Source organism: Amblyomma americanum, chromosome 10 (genome assembly GCF_052857255.1).
Source record: "Amblyomma americanum isolate KBUSLIRL-KWMA chromosome 10, ASM5285725v1, whole genome shotgun sequence".
In the NCBI taxonomy this organism is placed as follows: Eukaryota; Metazoa; Arthropoda; class Arachnida; order Ixodida; family Ixodidae; genus Amblyomma; species Amblyomma americanum.
This window is the reverse complement of record NC_135506.1, coordinates 60,243,893-60,263,220: the sequence shown is the minus strand read 5'-3', so window position 1 is coordinate 60,263,220 and position 19,328 is coordinate 60,243,893. Positions and strand designations below refer to the sequence as shown.

At 45.8% G+C, this 19,328-nt stretch overlaps 1 protein-coding gene across 1 annotated transcript in view; it reads right to left on the bottom strand.

Moving 5' to 3' along the window:
* Positions 1–19,328, bottom strand: part of LOC144108010 (chorion peroxidase-like) — a 135,440-nt gene that overhangs the window by 33,094 nt on the left and 83,018 nt on the right. Inside the window, exons 5-6 of the mRNA XM_077641272.1 lie at positions 8,680–8,930; positions 4,999–5,090 (exon numbers count right to left, since the gene is read on the bottom strand). Coding sequence (XP_077497398.1) covers positions 4,999–5,090; positions 8,680–8,930 — 343 coding nt within the window. The remainder of the gene's footprint in view (positions 1–4,998; positions 5,091–8,679; positions 8,931–19,328) is intronic.

The window sequence follows — 19,328 nt, the reverse complement described above, 5'->3', positions numbered from 1 at the left end:
GACTAGAATCACAATGGAATCGTTATGTTGGATCAGACGGCCCTGCGTCGTACTGTGGTTAATGTGGGTTAGACAGTGGACGGATTTCGAATGGACTCAGGCTCGTTCTTCTTCGTGCAGGGCGAAGGTGAAAATACGGGGAGAGTTCTTTGCTTTTCGCTCCTGTAAACTTGTTCTGAAGCTGTTGCTAGCATCGCTTATCCTTCCTTCTCCGTGAACGGTTCAATACACACTTATTTTCTTTCTTTACTTGAACAGGCGCCAGCTGGTTCGATCGCGTAATTATCCCGCCTTGGCTACGGTGGAAAGAAATCATTCGCCTGACTTAATGGCCGTCGAAGGCGCCTAATGAATCCGTTATACCTCCTTTTATTTGTTTATTCTCCAATACTGAGCGGTGCGAGACAGGACTCATTACAGGGGGCTTACGGGGGTAAACACTTCGCGCTAGTAGACTGATAGCAAAGCAAGGAAAGCTAGCAGGAAAATATACCAGCGGCGAGTCCTACCGAGATAAACACGGGTTGCGAATATTAATCACGAGTGAGCGCGGTCTAGAAACGGTGCGTTTTTTTCTGTTTGTTTGTTTTTGTTGTTTCGTAATCAACAAGCGACGTCTGGTCGAAGCTCGCGCAAAATCAGCTGTGATTTTTCGCTAGCAGAAGAGGAAGGGGGCCGGTATGCGTAATTATTGTGTGTTGGTTTTCCCGGTGCCACTGACCGCAGACGGGTATTCTTTTATCGCCATCCGTCGACGCGTTCTCACGAGGTGCACTGGAAGGGTTAAGACAAAGTTCGGTTAGAAAATATAACTAACAAATAAATTCTGGTTCACGAACGCGTGGTGGCCATGTGAGATTAAGAGAGAGATATATGTCACAATAGCTTTATACGGGACTTTATCAGACGTACTCGTGGCGTAACCGGTGCCGAAACTGTAGTATGCCTTCGCATAAAATGCGTTCATTCAGCTGCTGGCCGGTTGGAACGATGCAGGTTCAGCTGGTTAGTAAAGGCCATGTATGCCGGGTAGTGAAGTTGGCATTGACGGCGATTCTGAATAGCTGTATTCTTCATGGAATCGCAGCACTTGCAGAAGAGGAGGAGGAGGAGGAGGAGGAGGAGGAGGAGGAGGGGTGTGTGTGTGTGTGTGTGTGTGTGTGTGTGTGTGTGTGTGTGTGTGTGTGTGTGTGTGTGTGTGTGTGTGTGTGTGTGTGTGTGTGTGTGTGTGTGTGTGTGTGTGTGTGTGTGTGTGTGCGTGCGTGCGTGTGTGCGTGCGTGTGTGTGTGTGTGTGTGTGTGTGTGTGTGTGTGTGTGTGTGTGTGTGTGTGTGTGTGTGTGTGTGTGTGTGTGTGTGTGTGTGTGTGTGTGTGTGTGTGTGTGTGTGTGTGTGTGTGTGTGTGTGTGTGTGTGTGTGTGTGTGTGTGTGTGTGTGTGTGTGTGTGTGTGTGTGTGTGTGTGTGTGTGTGTGTGTGTGTGTGTGTGTGTGTGTGTGTGTGTTTCGAATAGAAAACTTGTCTGAGAGCCTACAGCTGTCTGACGTACCAAGGAGGATCACATGACTCGTTCGATGCGGCAGTGATGTACTGCCACCGCGAGCTTGGAATTGTCCCACTGGGCGACTAAGTAAAAACTGCTGCAGTGAGGGGCCACTACGAACGCGAGGCCACATTCTGAACGATTAGAAGACCGCGTTTGGCTGAAAGCATTCATTGCAGCCAAATCTAGGCAGGAAAAGAAGGACGTTCTTTTGTCACCACGTAGCGTTTCTGCGCCAAATAGTCCGGTCAGTAGACATAGGTTTGTTCCCCCCGCCTCTGGAAACCGTTCGAAGAGAAGGCGGCTCGCTGGGTAGTTCCCTTGTGAGACCGCTCCTTGACAGCCTGCCCACCTGAACATTCGATGCATTACATGTTTTTATCTCTCTCGACCGCCTCTTTCTCTCCAGCCACCTAATCCTACCATTGCTATGGGCGACTCGCGAGGGCGTTCAATTGTTAAACCCGAGAGAGGGGTCAAATCTTTTGTGTGAACTTATTGCCCTGGTCCCCGTCGTATTCAGGACTATATTCTGTACCGGAAAGACACTTGCGTTTCGGTACCCAAGCCTTCAAGACAAAAACGTCCGTTTTCCCTTCCCTGTCTAGCCTGACTTACGCAACGTGTGGCTATCGCAGCGCGCGCAGGTTCCCATAGCGGATTGCTCCCGCGCTTGCTTCGTACATCCTTCTAGGCCCACTTCACGCTGGACCCTCTAATGTCTAAACAGACGCCTCGCGCCGAGCTGGACGGGCTGAACACAAACGTAATGTACAGCGACAACAGCTTGAATCGACACACCCTGCAGTCGTAGCGAAGCGACAAGGAGAAGCGGTACGGCATCAACGGTATAAGCGTGCCAGACATCTTGAAGCTGGCGAAGAACGGGCGTAGCGACTCCATGCGGATGCCCTTACCGACAAGCGGAAACGAATGTCGAAGACTCCCGCGGAGCGCTCTGCCAAAAAACGGGATCGGCATGCTTCGGAAACTGCAGAGCAGGGAGCCCTCCGGCCAGAAACAGATTTCTTGGCTAAGGCAGCTCAGCGGAAGCGGAAAGCGGAGTAGCGACAGCAGCAGCACGTCGCCGCGACAAACACCTTCAAGCGGGATTTCATGGCCAATCTGTTCGGCCATGCGTGTTCTATTGTGGCCAACTTTGTCACAAGAAGGGTACCTGACCCCAGCGACTGCGAACATATTTGGCGTGTTAGAGACAACCTTTCTAGACTGCCTCAACCTCGTGGAGTCGCCGAATAGTCCATGGTCAGTGGGAAAGTTATGTAAATGGCTTTGCTGTGTCCACGACTTGTAATGTGTACTTTAGACAAGAAACGGTTCCTTCATAGTCTCCCAAACCTACAAAGTTCCTTCCGTCAAATCTGGCTGCTGAACGACCGATCCTTCCCAGCGAATACCGTTCATGCAGGTTCGCCGACTCCTGTTCAACTCTGGTTAGTACGGGATCGAGGAGCCGATTGTTAATGTTCCGCTAGAGACAGGAACCGTGCTCAAGGCTTTGCCGCGTAAAATCGAGCACGAAAAATCCACTCTGGTAAACGTTGAGCGGAAAATGATTAGCATAATTTCCTGCCTTTCGGACTCGGTTTTAAAAGACACGGCTATGCTGTGGATCTCGACAGAGTTCTTCGTAGCCTGGCAGGGCTTCACAGGGGCGGAAAACTGCTATCACGCATGTAACGCATTTACAAAAGGTGTTAAATCTTATTTTTTTTTTACTGCAAGAAGCTGTTTAACGGACTGCTTTGCGGTCGAACCGAGCTTCGGCGTCGGTGTAAGCGGCGGAACCAGCAGGCACATTTCTCATCTAACGTAGCGCCCAATACCGGAAAAGCAGATAGTAAACTTAGGTCCCTCTGACAGCTTCTCGCTGAATAAATTGCATCAAGCTATAGTTTAATCGACCAGTTTTCTTTTTACTTTACGCATATTACGGGTGTCACAGCTAAAAATAACAAAAGTTAATTAGTGATTTTAATTAGCGTAATTTCTAGATATTGGTGTCATGAATAAAATATCAACGCGGAAGTCGTAGAGCGTCTTGAAAAATGGTCGGCTGAAATGTTTGCACCACGGTACCATATACGCAGCTTTATTTACCGGCCTTAAAAGAGAGTCCTCGAAATACAGAAGCTACCACGTGACAGCTGCTGGTGCGCTGTGCACGCGCACAGCCCCGTCGGGGATTCATTCATTCATTCATTCATTCATTCATTCATTCATTCATTCATTCATTCATTCATTCATTCATTCATTCATTCATTCATTGCATATGTTACGAAATAGAAACAAACATTGATGGACCCATAGCCACTGGCTAGTAACGGAGAACAGTGGTCCGGAGAACAGCGGAGCTCGTTCTCTGAACTTGGGACGCTCAAGTCGCAGTTATGTTGAATGTCTGCAAAGTTCAATCGTATTTTGATGTATTGCATTTTCATTTATTCCATAACCGAAACCCCTGTCTTGGGATAACGCTGGCACTATGAATAAGTAAATAAACAAAAGTATCAAAATCTCGGTTGCTCATAGTTTCCAAAAAAAAAAAACGAGTGTCTACCGTGTTGCTCATACTTCTTGCCTTCAGTACCGAATGAGAGTCCGTTGTTTCACATATATGAGCGCTGCCAAGCGGAATATGCGGTCCTCGGGATAAGATACTAACCCGAGCCTAGTGGGCAGCATCAGTCTTTGAGAAAAGTGTGAAAGCAGCATGCATGCGAATCATGGTGGTGGTAGGGGTTTTTTATTAAAATAATAGTAAAATGCGAAGGGCGCCATTTTTATCAGCACTTCGGACAGATATTCTCGGCATGTGTGCTGACACGTGAGTTTATGGCTGTTTTTTCGATTTGTCAAGCAACAGCAGCATTTTCTGCAAAATAATTTTTATATTAGTAGTAGTAATAGTTTTGTTTTAAAATAATAATAAAAAGGAAGGAAAAGATTTTTGCTAACCCCGGCATCTGCCATCGATACTGAAGCAATTGAGCTGAGGCAGCGGAAATAAAGGACAGCAGGCAGAATGGAGAAATGAAATGAAAGAGGTGAGGGGACAGGAAGAGAGGATAGCGGGAGAAGTAATATGTACAAACTATTTACACAATAAGAAATGTGTCCAGGTTGTGCGCGTGATTAGTTCGTGTTGGAGGGTCATGCAATTACAAAGAGCGAAGTAGAAATTTACACTTGCGTTCACCTCGTTCTCAGCGATGGCAATTTAGTTGAACGAGTTCATTCACATTTGGGTTTCACCGAAATGCTATCGCCGCAGTGAGAACTTGAATGTCATATCTATTGATGGGAAGAACGCTTCAGGCCGTATTTTGCAGCGCAGTTAGTCAAAGAGCAGTGAGCACCAAAGTGAACTTGCGCCATTCACGGCCAACGCAAGGAAATGGCGGGAATATTTGGCCCGGTATAGGTTGTGTGTTCTACCTTGACTCCTCGAAGACCGTCTCGACGTCCCAGTCCGGGTTCAGGTTCTTGAGTTCCTGGGCGATGCGGTTGTGCTGACGGGCGTACAGTATCTGCGAAGAATTTGACATTAATACATCGGTCATCAGATTCATAATTACTCGGGGACCCCCTGAAAACATTTTCCGGTGGTCTGAGAACAATTGGCGGCTTCTGGTTAGGTAATTGCGAGCGTTGCGCACAAATGTTTGGTATAAAATGCATAAAGCAGTACGTTTGAGGCTTCTCTGCAACTTTTAAGCTTTACCTATGAAGTATTCGGAGGCCCGAAGCTATTTGCCGCTCCCGTGGGTAACTTAGGCCAGATATTCAACCCCTGGTATCGTTTGCCTCAAATTAAAGCTGGCCTCCATTTTGTTTTGTCTTGAGTACTGCGCCACTGGACGTATTGGGGTTTTTCAGTGCCAGTTGTGGTTAGGATCAGTAACACATACTCGTAGCATACCAAACAGTTCTGGACAAAAGTATATTTGAACGGGAAGTGCTTATGAGCGCATTGTTTTCATATAATGTAAGATATTTCACTATAACAATCAATTGATAAGGTACCGTAGACTAAACTGATAGGAAAGCTTTACACTGCCGGAATCAATCCTAGCATTATTTACCTGATTAGAGACTACTTAGAAGACAGATTTCAATGTGTTTATGTTGGCGATGAGTACTCTGATGCACTTCCGGTTTCATCTGGCGTTCCACAAGGATCAGTTCTGGGCCCAACATACCTTTAATGTATGCATTTTAAATGACATAATTAATGAGGTTGATTCCGAAGTTAGAGTTAAACTATTTGCTGATGACTGCGTTTTATACTCCTTAGTTAAGTCCACAGCTGACCAAATTAAGCTTAACAGTAACCTGCAGAAGATCTAGAACTGGTGCAAGCAATGGGGTATGTTTCTTAACGTTAATAAATGTTTGGCACTTAGAATTTGTAAAAGGAAAACTGTTCTGACTTGTCCATATTGTATAGCTGGCGTACCACTTCCAGAATCCTCGTCTGTAAAATACCTTGGAGTTCAGATAACTAATCGCCTAAACTGGGATGCCCACATCGATATAACTGGCGGGAAAGCTCTGAAGACTCTATCGTGTTTGAGGCGTAAACTGCCGAAGGCCCCGAAACACGTGAAACTGGCAGCGTATAAGGCTTTGGTGCGGCCTCGTCTGGAATATCTCTGTTGTTTATGGGACCCATTTAAAACGAAGAATATTTCCAAATTAGAACGAGTGCGAAGGATCGCAGCCCGTTTCATTTGCAACAGATACAAACGAACACACAGTGTAACAGCTATGATCAATTATATTGGCCTAGAATCTCTCCAGACAAGGCGCACTGAAGCTAGGTTGAAATGTCTGTACCTAATATGTAATAATATGATTTTAAAAAACAATCCTCATTATATTACCCCTGTTTCGCGCTATAACAATAGAAAAATGCTACAAGAATTTCGTGCATATTCTAATGCAGTTCAACACTCATTTTTTGTCAAATCGATTACAGAGTGGAATGAACTGCCGAAGTGTGTAGTGAATAGCCCGAATGTAGAAATGTTTGTTGATAATTTGAGGGCCTTTTGTATGTGAAACGCTTTTGTTTTTTGCTTCTTTTTTCGCATCATCTGTTTGCTTTTGCATGACGCTCGTCTATATCTTCTTTATTTTTTACTTGTATCTGAGCTTACCCCTGCTTGGAGTCAAGCGACTCCGCAGTATGAAATAAATAAATATATTCGCAGATCTCCCCTCGGCAGTTAGCATTTTTGGCTATTAATGATTTCGCTATCATCAGAAGAGTTTTCTGTTACAGACTTCACTGCTCGATGCGAACAATGATGATGGATTTTTATGGCGCAAAGGCATCTATGGCCAAACAGCTCCATGACACGGAGAATTTTACCCTAAATAAGCCGAGCCCCAGACAAGGGGAAAAGTTGTACCCATTTTATCTCCGGTGGGTGCCCGGCGGCACTGGGGATCGAACCCCGCACCTCCCGCATGCGAGGCGGATGCTCAACCACTCGGCCACCGCTGCGGTTCGATGCGAACAATGGAAACGCTATAAGTGAAATATTTTGCTACTTATCTGAAGACTAGGCCATTACATTCAATATTTATATACCAGGATCTTACGGTTCTCTAATTTTCAAAATTTTCGCCCAAGAATGTTGTACATAGTGACGATCTCAGTGAGCTTTTCGTTCCACTGGTACTTTTGCCATTGTATGAAAAAATTCTCATATTTCAGCAGAACTTTTCAAGAATGCCAGTTATGGTTTTGAATTTCTAAAAACCTTGCTCGTAGCCCCAAAACTTTTTCACCCCGCACTACTTTCCGCACACGTTCCCATCCCGCCGCACAGCATAACGCCGAGAAACCCTGGACCGCTCTCTGTAATGCACTCCGTGGGGGCCCACATCGCCCACGTGTTGAGTAACCCCAGCATCGGGTCGAGATGCAGCCTCAAACCAGCCACTTGAGCCATCGACCTGGACCTGGGACGCAAAACAAAGATTTTTTTTACAGCGAAAGCTCTACTTCAAGAACAAAGCTGCAAAATCCGGACCATCGCTGAAGCCTTGACCTTGAATAAATAAAATAAATATTGCCGAGACTGGGATTCGAACCCACAGCGTCACGAACAAATCAGCTTCCCTGCCCACTGCATGAGAGTACGCGTCACGTATTAAACTGCAACGCACTCTAGCGTTGCGCATTGCACATAGTGATCTTCATCAACTTCCATCTGCGGCGCGAACAGACCACATCAGCTTAACCTCGATCAGTGCTGAACCTTAGTCTAATATCGTGGACAGACGTGCCGACGACATAGCAAAGCAAAAGCATGAGTCAGTCAGTACAAACACATGCTTTCGCACGTCTACGTGGTTTAGCAACGTTTAAACACCGACATTTTCTCTTTCTCTCTCTTTCTCTCTCTCTGATTTCCAGCTCTTCCCCATTTTCTCGGTAGAGCTTCCCTTACAAATCATGTTTAGGTGAGGGGTGGAAGATCGGCAGCAGCGACAGCCCACCCCTTTTCTTTTATTGCGACAGATGTGAGAATGATGACGCAGGAAACTGAGAGCGAACGAGCAGCGATGCTCAACCGTGTGCCTTCGTCAAGACGCGGGTTCGATCCCGTCCGCAGCGGTCGAATTTCGACGGAGGCAAAATGCTAGAAGACCACGTACTGTGTGATGTCAGTGCAGGTCAAAGAACCCCTAGTGGTCTAAATTATTCCGGAGCCATTCACTACGACGTCCCTCATAGCCTGAGTCACTTTGGGACGTTAAACCCCCAGAAAATCATGTTAACTTATTTTTTCTTATTCAAACTCTTGTTCCTTTTCAATGCATGACCTACTTGAATCAGAACCCACCTGTGTTGCGCTCCCGCGTACGTTTCATTGGCCTTTATTTATTTGTTTACTACTTATTTATTTTATAGGCCACGTAAATGTTCTACAGATGCATAGCTGTCTATACTTCCTGATTCTTGGCCGATCCCCCAGTGTGGGTATGTGTCTCATTTTATAAAGCCAGCAACAACAACGCCATTTCTTCCTCTATCCCTCTCTCTAAAACCGCAGACACCGTGGCCAGGCAGGCGTCCCCACGGTTGCAGTGCAGCGCAATAACCTGCAGGAGGGCGATGGCCGGCTGCTGGTTGACGCGTCCGTCCCCTGCCCTGAAGCAGAAGTGCGACGTCTCCGGGTCGCTGCATCCGTCGCGTTCGGGCCTCAGGCTGCGGGGCAGCAGGCGTCCCTCGTCCAGCAGCAGCAGCTCCCTGCGGTCGGGGTCCCTGAGGGTGGCGTGCTCCATGGGATCCGTGCCGTACACGTGCGACGCGTCCAGGAAGGCGCTCTGCTGGTTCACCATGCGGCGCTCGTCTGCACGGTGCCACGGTGCACGTGAGCACGCGTGGCGATGCACCGTTCACTGCGGATATCCAATATATGAGGAAAGCCGACAGCCACCGAAACCCAGGCGCACAGGGGACGTCTTTTGCTTCTGCTTTCGGGCCACTTGTCTATATATATATATATATATATATATATATATATATATATATATATATATATATATATATATATATATATATATATATATATATATATATATATATATATATATATATATATATGGTTTTGGGGGAAAGGAAATGGCGCAGTATCTGTCTCATATATCGTTGGACACCTGAACCGCGCCGTAAGGGAAGGGATAAAGGAGGGAGTGAAAGAAGAAAGGAAGAAGAGGTGCCGTAGTGGAGGGCTCCGGAATAATTTCGACCACCTGGGGAATCTTTAACGTGCACTGACATCGCACAGCACACCGTGCCGGCCCGACGACAGCGCGCGTGAGATCACGTGATGGGGCGTCACGTTTTGCCACTTGTCTGCTGAATAGTTTATCGAGGGCCTCGAATCTGGCTGTCTTGATGCCATAGGTAGCATAAGAGGGTTCTCGCGCAGCTTCCGCCCTCACCGTGCGACCACGTTCCATCGTGGCACTCGCGGTAATACAGGACATACTACGTCCGTCGCTATGGACGAGGGTGGCGCTGGTGAACGCTCTCAAAGGTTCGCTTACACCCAAAAACATAAATACCCCCGAGAGCAGCAAATTGGATAGCCGTTGCCGTAGCTCAGCTGGTAGAGCACCGGACGCGAAATTTGGAGGTCGTGGGTTCGGATCCCACCGGCGCAATGTGGTTGTTTTTTCTTCTGCTTTTATAAATCTCCCACTGAAGAAAAACTGCTGATTAAAAAAAAAACGCATCCCCTTTGCGCTTTGGTTTCCGTGACTATTGGCTTCCGTAACATACCTATGTCATGACGAGCACCTCTTTCCAACTCCTTGTCTGCTGAATACGGATATCCTAGTTAGGTGGGAGACAGAGCCTGTGCTCATAATTGCATTATTGCAGTATTATCATGTACATCATCTTATGACTTCATTATCGAGTTGTCCATTATGCGATTAAGTGGGTAATCGTTTTAATTCAAACAAAACTTCTTGTCATAGTTTCTCATGTTTCGCTTGCCACTCCTTATTGATGCTAATGAATGTATAATATTTGCAACAGGTTACTGTATACATTTTTACAGTTGTCTTTACAGGATGTGCTGTCCACAGACTCTGACTTTGGGATCTCCATCTGTATTCAGTGGCTTTTGTAACCTAGCTGTAACCCAAAACATGCAATAAGTAAAACTTTAACTGAAGGACGCATGGAGTGGATCCAATATTGCACGGTTAAGCACAATAGAGGCGTTCCGGCAGCGACACGAACGAAATAGGATCGTGGCATGAGCTGTGAAAAAATTGTTAATGAACACTTAATTACTTATTTTTACTGTTTCTTATAGTTGCGTTTCTCGCAGGCGAGAAAGATTAGAAATAATTTTTTTTACTGCTTCCTGGAACGTCCCGGAAATGAAAGAACCAAGGCGCTAGAACCTCTCTATAGAGATCTTTGCTGACGCAGAATGAGGAAACGGTTAACGACGTCATTTGTATATCGACTTTAGTCAGCGTCTCTCCCAGTCCAGCGTCCAAGTAACTTCGGATGCGCACAGCAGCCATATTGATCGATTCGACTAAATAAGTTATATGACAGTTTTGACTGATTTAAAACCATAATTGAAATACCGCTCTCGCAAGTCAGCTGCTTCCAGCGCCGACTGTATCGCAACACTCGAAGCACGAATACGGCTATATGGGAGTAAACAGGGAGTCAGCTGCCCTCTAGAGCACCCTTTTATAAAAGGGTGTAGTCTCTTTTTACTCCTTTCTGTTTAGAGTGCTCAACTGCCCACGGGATATAAGGCACCTTCCTGACTGCCTACACTCTAAACACAAATACGCATATATGGGAGTAAAAAGGCAGCAACCTGTCCTCCAGAGCACTCCCTTTTATAAAAGGGAGAGGACAGCTTAGTCTCTTTTTTACTCCTTTCTGTTTAGAGTGCTTCACTGCCCATGGGAGAAAGGCACCTTCCTGACTGACTACACTCTAAACACAAATAAGCATATATGGGAGCAAAAAGGGAATAAGCTGTCCTCTAGAGCACTCCCTTTTATAAAAGAGAGAGGAAAGCTTAGTCCCTTTTTACTCCTTTCTGTTTAGAGTGCTCAACTGCCCATGGGAGAAAAGGCACCTTCCTGACTGCCTACACTCTAAACACAAATACGCATATATGGGAGTAAAAAGGCAGTAAGCTGTCCTCTAGAGCACTCCCTTTTATAAAAGAGAGAGGAAAGCTTAGTCCCTTTTTACTCCTTTCTGTTTAGAGTGCTCAACTGCCTATGGGAGAAAAGGCACCTTCCTGACTGCCTACACTCTAAACACAAATACGCATATATGGGAGTAAAAAGGCAGTAAGCTGTCCTCCAGAGCACTCCCTTTTATAAAAGGGAGAGGACAGCTTAGTCTCTTTTTTACTCCTTTCTGTTTAGAGTGCTCAACTGCCCATGGGAGAAAGGCACCTTCCTGACTGACTACACTCTAGACACAAATAAGCATATATGGGAGTAAAAAGGGAATAAGCTCTCCTCTGGAGCACTCCCTTTTATAAAAGAGAGAGGACAGCTTAGTCCCTTTTTACTCCTTTCTGTTTAGAGTGCTCAAATGCACACCGGAGAAAAGACACCTTCCTGACTGCATACACTCTAAACACAAATACGCATATATGGGAGTAAAAAGGCAGTAAGCTGTCCTCCAGAGCATTCCCTTTTATAAAAGGGAGAGGACAGGTTAGTCTCTTTTACTCCTTTCGGTTTAGAGTGCTCAACTGCCCACGGGAGAAAGGCACCTTCCTGACTGACTACACTCTAAACACAAATAAGCATATATGGGAGTAAAAAGGGGATAAGCTGTCCTCTAGAGCATTCCCTTTTATAAAAGAGAGAGGACAGCTTAGTCCCTTTTTACTCCTTTCTGTTTAGAGTGCTCAAATGCACACCGGAGAAAAGGCACCTTCCTGACTGCCTACACTCTAAACACAAATACGCATATATGGGAGTAAAAAGGCAGTAAGCTGTCCTCCAGAGCATTCCCTTTTATAAAAGGGAGAGGACAGGTTAGTCTCTTTTACTCCTATCGGTTTAGAGTGCTCAACTGCCCACGGGAGAAAGGCACCTTCCTGACTGACTGCACTCTAAACACAAATAAGCATATATGGGAGTAAAAAGGGGATAAGCTGTCCTCTAGAGCACTCCCTTTTATAAAAGAGAGAGGACACAGCTTAGTCCCTTTTTACTCCTTTCTGTTTAGAGTGCTCAAATGCACACCGGAGAAAAGGCACCTTCCTGACTGCCTACACTCTAAACACAAATACGCATATATGGGAGTAAAAAGGCAGTAAGCTGTCCTCCAGAGCATTCCCTTTTATAAAAGGGAGAGGACAGGTTAGTCTCTTTTACTCCTTTCGGTTTAGAGTGCTCAACTGCCCACGGGAGAAGGGCACCTTCCTGACTGACTACACTCTTAACACAAATAAGCATATATGGGAGTAAAAAGGGGATAAGCTGTCCTCTGGAGCACTCCCTTTTATAAAAGAGAGAGGACAGCTTAGTCCCTTTTTACTCCTTTCTGTTTAGAGTGCTCAAATGCACACCGGAGAAAAGGCACCTTCCTGACTGCCTACACTCTAAACACAAATACGCATATATGGGAGTAAAAAGGCAGTAAGCTGTCCTCCAGAGCATTCCCTTTTATAAAAGGGAGAGGACAGGTTAGTCTCTTTTACTCCTTTCGGTTTAGAGTGCTCAACTGCCCACGGGAGAAAGGCACCTTCCTGACTGACTACACTCTAAACACAAATAAGCATATATGGGAGTAAAAAGGGGATAAGCTGTCCTCTAGAGCACTCCCTTTTATAAAAGAGAGAGTACAGCTTAGTCCCTTTTTACTCCTTTCTGTTTAGAGTGCTCAAATGCACACCGGAGAAAAGGCACCTTCCTGACTGCCTACACTCTAAACACAAATACGCATATATGGGAGTAAAAAGGGGATAAGCTGTCCTCTAGAGCACTCCCTTTTATAAAAGAGAGAGGACAGCTTAGTCCCTTTTTACTCCTTTCTGTTTAGAGTGCTCAAATGCACACCGGAGAAAAGGCACCTTCCTGACTGCCTACACTCTAAACACAAATACGCATATATGGGAGTAAAAAGGGGATAAGCTGTCCTCTGGAGCACTCCCTTTTATAAAAGAGAGAGGACAGCTTAGTCCCTTTTTACTCCTTTCTGTTTAGAGTGCTCGAATGCACACCGGTGAAAAGGCACCTTCCTGACTGTCTACACTCTAAACACAAATACGCATATATGGGAGTAAAAAGGCAGTAAGCTGTCCTCCAGAGCATTCCCTTTTATAAAAGGGAGAGGACAGGTTAGTCTCTTTTACTCCTTTCGGTTTAGAGTGCTCAACTGCCCACGGGAGAAAGGCACCTTCCTGACTGACTACACTCTAAACACAAATAAGCATATATGGGAGTAAAAAGGGGATAAGCAGTCCTCTAGAGCACTCCCTTTTATAAAAGAGAGAGGACAGCTTAGTCCCTTTTTACTCCTTTCTGTTTAGAGTGCTCAAATGCACACCGGAGAAAAGGCACCTTCCTGACTGCATACACTCTAAACACAAATACGCATATATGGGAGTAAAAAGGCAGTAAGCTGTCCTCCAGAGCATTCCCTTTTATAAAAGGGAGAGGACAGGTTAGTCTTTTTTACTCCTTTCGGTTTAGAGTGCTCAACTGCCCACGGGAGAAAGGCACCTTCCTGACTGACTACACTCTAAACACAAATAAGCATATATGGGAGTAAAAAGGGGATAAGCTGTCCTCTGGAGCACTCCCTTTTATAAAAGAGAGAGGACAGCTTAGTCCCTTTTTACTCCTTTCTGTTTAGAGTGCTGAAATGCACACCGGAGAAAAGGCACCTTCCTGACTGCCTACACTCTAAACGCAAATACGTATATATTCGAGTAAAAATGGAACAAGCTGTCCTCTAGCGCACTGTTTCTAGAGGACAGCTCATTTCCTTTTTACACCTTTCTGTTTAGAGCGGGCAGCTGCCCAAGGGCGAGAAGGCACCATCCTGACTGAATTGGCACGGACACGATAGATAACAGTTTTTGCAGCTTTTGATTATTTGAGTCACTGAGCCGGTCGACAAGCACAATTTCATGCCCTGGGCGATGTTGGTCTGTTGAGTCTGCAACTGGCTAGATGAGGTAGTTTACTGATATTTAGAACGCTCAACGTGGGCCGTGGTAACTCCTCAGGAGTTTTAGATAGCAGTACACGCCTGAAGGAGCGGGTCCGCAGCTGTACCAACGAGCCAGGGGCATAGGACGGGGCTAATTGGAGAGAGATGGGAGAGGCCTTTGCCCTGCAGTGGGCGAAGTCAGGCTGATGATGATGATGATAAAAGATTACCTTGCTTTTTAATCTTAAAAGGTTACTTTCACTTAACCGTGAACACGAGTTTGAAATCACCGGAAGTGGCCAAAAATTTATTCTTTGATTATTTTTTTCCCCGCTTGTATGCCTCGCTTTTTCAAAAATCTTGTCCCGAAGTTTCACTGCTGAAATAGATCGAGAATTACTCTAAAAAAATAGTTTCGTGAACCGCGGCGGCTTTGCATTGCGGCGAAACGCACGAACAATGGGCGGTTTTCTTTCTTTAAGATTTTCTGCCTGAATACTAACCTTGCGGAGCAGACTTTTTCACAGCTGGTTTATCTATTTTGACGCCGTTTCTGTTATTGCTCTCGGTTGTTGTTGTTTTTGTTGTTTTTAAATTTGTCAATTTTTTTTGTGCGAAATTTCTTACTCTGGATATGTCAGTTGGCTGCGCATCGCAAACATTCAAAGCCAAATTTAGAGCTTTGCGAAAGAAAAATTCTGAGAATGTCTTGACCTGGAGGACACCAGCAGAAACGCAATGAATATTAAACCACTCTCCAGCCACATTTTCTTACCTCTGTAGCAGTTTTAGAGTCAGAAGAGGAATATACCGGATCTTTCAGCGAACACTTCAAAAATTTTCAAAAAACACGCTTTTTGGGGTAAAAGTATGGCTTTTGCGGCATAGTATTACCAGTGTTGGCGGACACGAGAAAACTGGTCAATCGTCTTAAGTAGTAAGCTGGTTAACTAATATTTAATAATTAACTTCTTAACTATTCCAGTTAGGCGGCTAGTTGCAATTAGAGATATGTAGCCTGTCGTTAGTAATAGCCATATGAGTCTTTATAATTACGAAAACGCTATTACCCTCGCCGCTGTGGCTCGACAAAATGGGTCTGCATGGCGCGAAAATACAAGCGGTTTCGAAAGCATGCAGGCAAAGCAACCCTTCCGGTGCACGTAACTGATCGAAAAAGCCAAATATTGTCGAGCCACAGCGCCAAGGGTAATCGCGTTTTCGGAATCCTAAAAACTGATATGGCTATTACTAACGACAGGCTACAAATCGTTATTTGCAACTAGGCGCCTAACTCTACTAGTTAAGAAGTTAATTACTAAATATTAGTTAACCAGTTTACTACGTAAGACGATTGACCAGTTTTCTTCTGTGCGCCAACACTGGTAATATTAAGACGCAAAAACCATATTTTTACCTCAAAAAGCCAGTTTTTAAATTTTTTTAAAGTGTTCGCTGGAACACCCGGTGCATTAGAAAACAATTTTTTGGAGATATAGAAGTGAAATTTTGTGAGCAGTCATAATATTATTTATAATGTGCTCAAAACATTTGATGTATAGTCATTAAGAAATAAAATAAAGGTTGATTGCCGCGTCTCCTCTTAAATGCAGGTTATATATGCTTGAAAAAAAAAATCGGCATGCAGGCGTTGCCAGCAGTGTCAATTTTTAGGAACTCTGGTGTACCGAGACACCTTTTTTTGCGTTCGGATCCCTGAGGCTCGAACAAACCACGATTAACTGCCAAACGGTGTTCGCGGAGTTCTTATTTGTGGCCTTGAGGTCAAGAGATTAAATCAACTGGCGGGTATTTTTTTAAATCCAATTTTCTATGACAATAAACGCGTCTCCTCTTGCAGGAAAATTATGAAAATAGCCAGAAAGAGCAAAAAAATTAATTTCTACTGCAAACAATAAGTGGATGGAGTTTTTTTTCTGTGTCCTGAAAATGCATTCATTCATTCGTTTGAAGCAACGAATCATACGAGTGACCACGCTGAGGATGAAACTGCTCAGGACGGCTATCGCGGGTAGGCACGAACTTGTTCATAAAATTGCTATCTGCTATAAGGTGCGCAGAAACTGGGAAAGACAGAGACAGGCTAATTTACGGCGAGAGAAGATCATGCTGGGGCGGACCACGATAGCTACATTACGGTAGCATTTCGCCACATGGTCACGTGGTTGGTCAAGTGACCGAGCTGCCACAGCTGTGCGCATGCGCCGTGTCAAGTGGGACGGATATGAAGAAGGAATGCCCGGCGAAACGGAGCTCGAAAGATTGACTTTGCAATTCAACTGAGCAAGTTTCACTCGGCCAGCTGTAGCTATCACGTCACTCCAGGTTTAGCCAGAGCTAAACCGCGGCGGTTTAGCTCTGGCTAAACCTGTAGCGGCGGTTTAGCTCTGGCTAAACATGGAGTGACGTGATAGCTACAGCTGGCCGAGTGAAACTTGCTCAGTTGAATTGCAAAGTCAATCTTTCGAGCTCCGTTTCGCCGGGCATTCCTTCTTCATATCCGTCCCACTTGACACGGCGCATGCGCACAGCTGTGGCAGCTCGGTCACTTGACCAACCACGTGACCATGTGGCGAAATGCTACCGTAATGTAGCTATCGTGGTCCGCCCCAGCATGATCTCTCGCCGTAAATTAGCCTGTTTTTTATTGCCCGACCGCGGCGGCTGCGTTTTTATGGAGGAAAAACGCTAAGGCGCCCGTGTGCTGTGCGATGTCAGTGCACGTTAAAGTGTTGTGTTGTGTTGGGTTTAATGGCACATAAGCAGCTAAGGCTATCATGCGCCAGGCTCAAGGTATAAGTGCACGTTAAAGATCCCCAGGTGGTCGAAATTATTCCGGAGCCCTCCACTACGGCACCTCTCTCTTCCTTTCTTCTTTCACTCCCTCCTTTACCCTTCCCTTACGGCGCGGTTCAGGTGTCCAACGATATATGAGACAGATACTGCGACATTTCCTTTCCCTCCAAAAACATAATAATAATAATAATTGGTTTTTTTGGGGAAAGGAAATGGCGCAGTATCTGTCTCATATATCTTTGGACACCTGAACCGCGCCGTAAGGGAAGGGATAAAGGAGGGAGTGAAAGAAGAAAGGAAGAATAGGTGCCGTAGTGGAGGGCTCCGGAATAATTTCGACCACCTGGGGATCTTTAACGTGCACTGACATCGCACAGCACACGGGCGCCTTAGCGTTTTTCCTCCATAAAAACGCAGCCGCCGCGGTCGGGTTCGAACCCGGGAACTCCGGATCAGTAGTCGAGCGCCCTAACCACTGAGCCACCGCGGCGGGGCTCCCTCCAAAAACCAATTATCATTATTATTATTATTTTTTATTGTGATGGCAGCAGTTTGTTTGGGTGAATCTAGATCACGGAGGTTTTGAATGAATTCTAGTATATTCGGATGGGTGAACTCCCGATCAAGATCTTGCAATGTTTGTGAGTTTGTGCCAGGTGAAATAAATACTTGAATTTATATATTGCCGCTACTGGGATTCGAACCCGCGGCGGGGCGAGCATATCAGCTTAGCTGATCAGTGCTCGAGAGCACTAAGCTATCAACTTTTTTTTAAACATATTATTTATCTCAATGATGCACTGTTTATGTACAGGAACTATGTACAAACGTTATGAGCACAGTGGCAAATCAGCACACCTACAGTACAGGGTGAAGCCCGGGATACATGGAGCGTTTCTTGTGCGATTTTCGTCCGACGGCGCGCATTTGACGCCCGGCCACGAAAAAAACGCCCGCCGCCGCCCATCTGGCCCCGCCAGATATTGACGCGCGGCGTCCGGAGAGACCGGAAGCGGCCGCCGGAGCAAGCCCATAGCAGAGCAGGAAGCCCGCTCTTACGGTTTGGACGCCTCCGCCGCCGCCAACATGGCCGCCATGGCCGACGAGCTCTGCTGTGTTTATAGCACGGAAATGTTATTATCGGGGACATAAACGCTTCACTAGACCTGAAATGTCACTTTTTTCGGAGAACACGACCGAATCTTGGATCGAAATGCCCGGTTTTCCTCCCTGAAGCGAAGGTGCCGAAGAAAACCGCAGCCGATGGTAGCCACGGCTGAGCGGTCATCGAACGGTACGCGACCGCATGCGTTCGAGCACGCAAAACCTTGTAGATGCACGCGTACTGCACGCGTACGCGTACGCGCATTATGCACACGTACTGCAATCAGTACAGTGGTGTCTAAATGAACAATTTTCGTTATTCTGACAGAGGAGTCAGCGTCGCTGCTCTCAAAGAGCTCCTCGCTCAATGGTATTTGCCACTTGTTGATCAAATTGCTTTCACGCTGAGAGATACGCGGCGGCGGGCTGCCGCTTTTTCGCTCCATGTATCTCCGGCCGGGCGTCGCGCCGCCACGACGTTTTCTGCCGCGCGAACATCGTCGGAAAAAACGTCGCATGTATCCCGGGCCTAAGTGTGGGAGAAATCGGAAGGGTAAGGGTTGCATTTATTTATTGTTTTTGCACAGGGGGGTGGGTACAATAAACAAAACAAACATTTTTTTAAAAATTTGGCTAGTACAGTGCTTGAGAGTAAGTTCAAGTGCGTCGTTAAAAAACACAACACTAGAATGCCGAAAATAAAATGCCTAAAAGCTTAAACACTACACGAAGCGAACAATGCGAAATATTTTAAAACAATGTACCAAGAACTGTAAAAAACTGGCAAGACGATTACGTTAGTCGATAATGCGAAAATTGAGCGCAGCCCTTCATGTATTTTCACGCCACCTGCCTCGGCTGGCATAGAAGTTTAGAAGGTATTCGTGTGGCAACGGGGTCTCATCCAACCCTGCGGGCATGATTAGCACACAAAGAGCGGTGGTTAGGAACGATAATGAAATGACTGCGCAAAGAATAATGATAAATTATGTGCAGCAGCAACAACGGAAAAGTGCCCTTCTCATTGACAACTTGCGTAAGGTTGTCAAACTCTGTTTCAGTGACGTGATGCTTGCAGTGCAGTTATAATTTAAAAGGATGAAGCGAACAGAGCCTTTGTTCATTTTTTTTAAAACGACACGGCAATAAATGAGTGTTG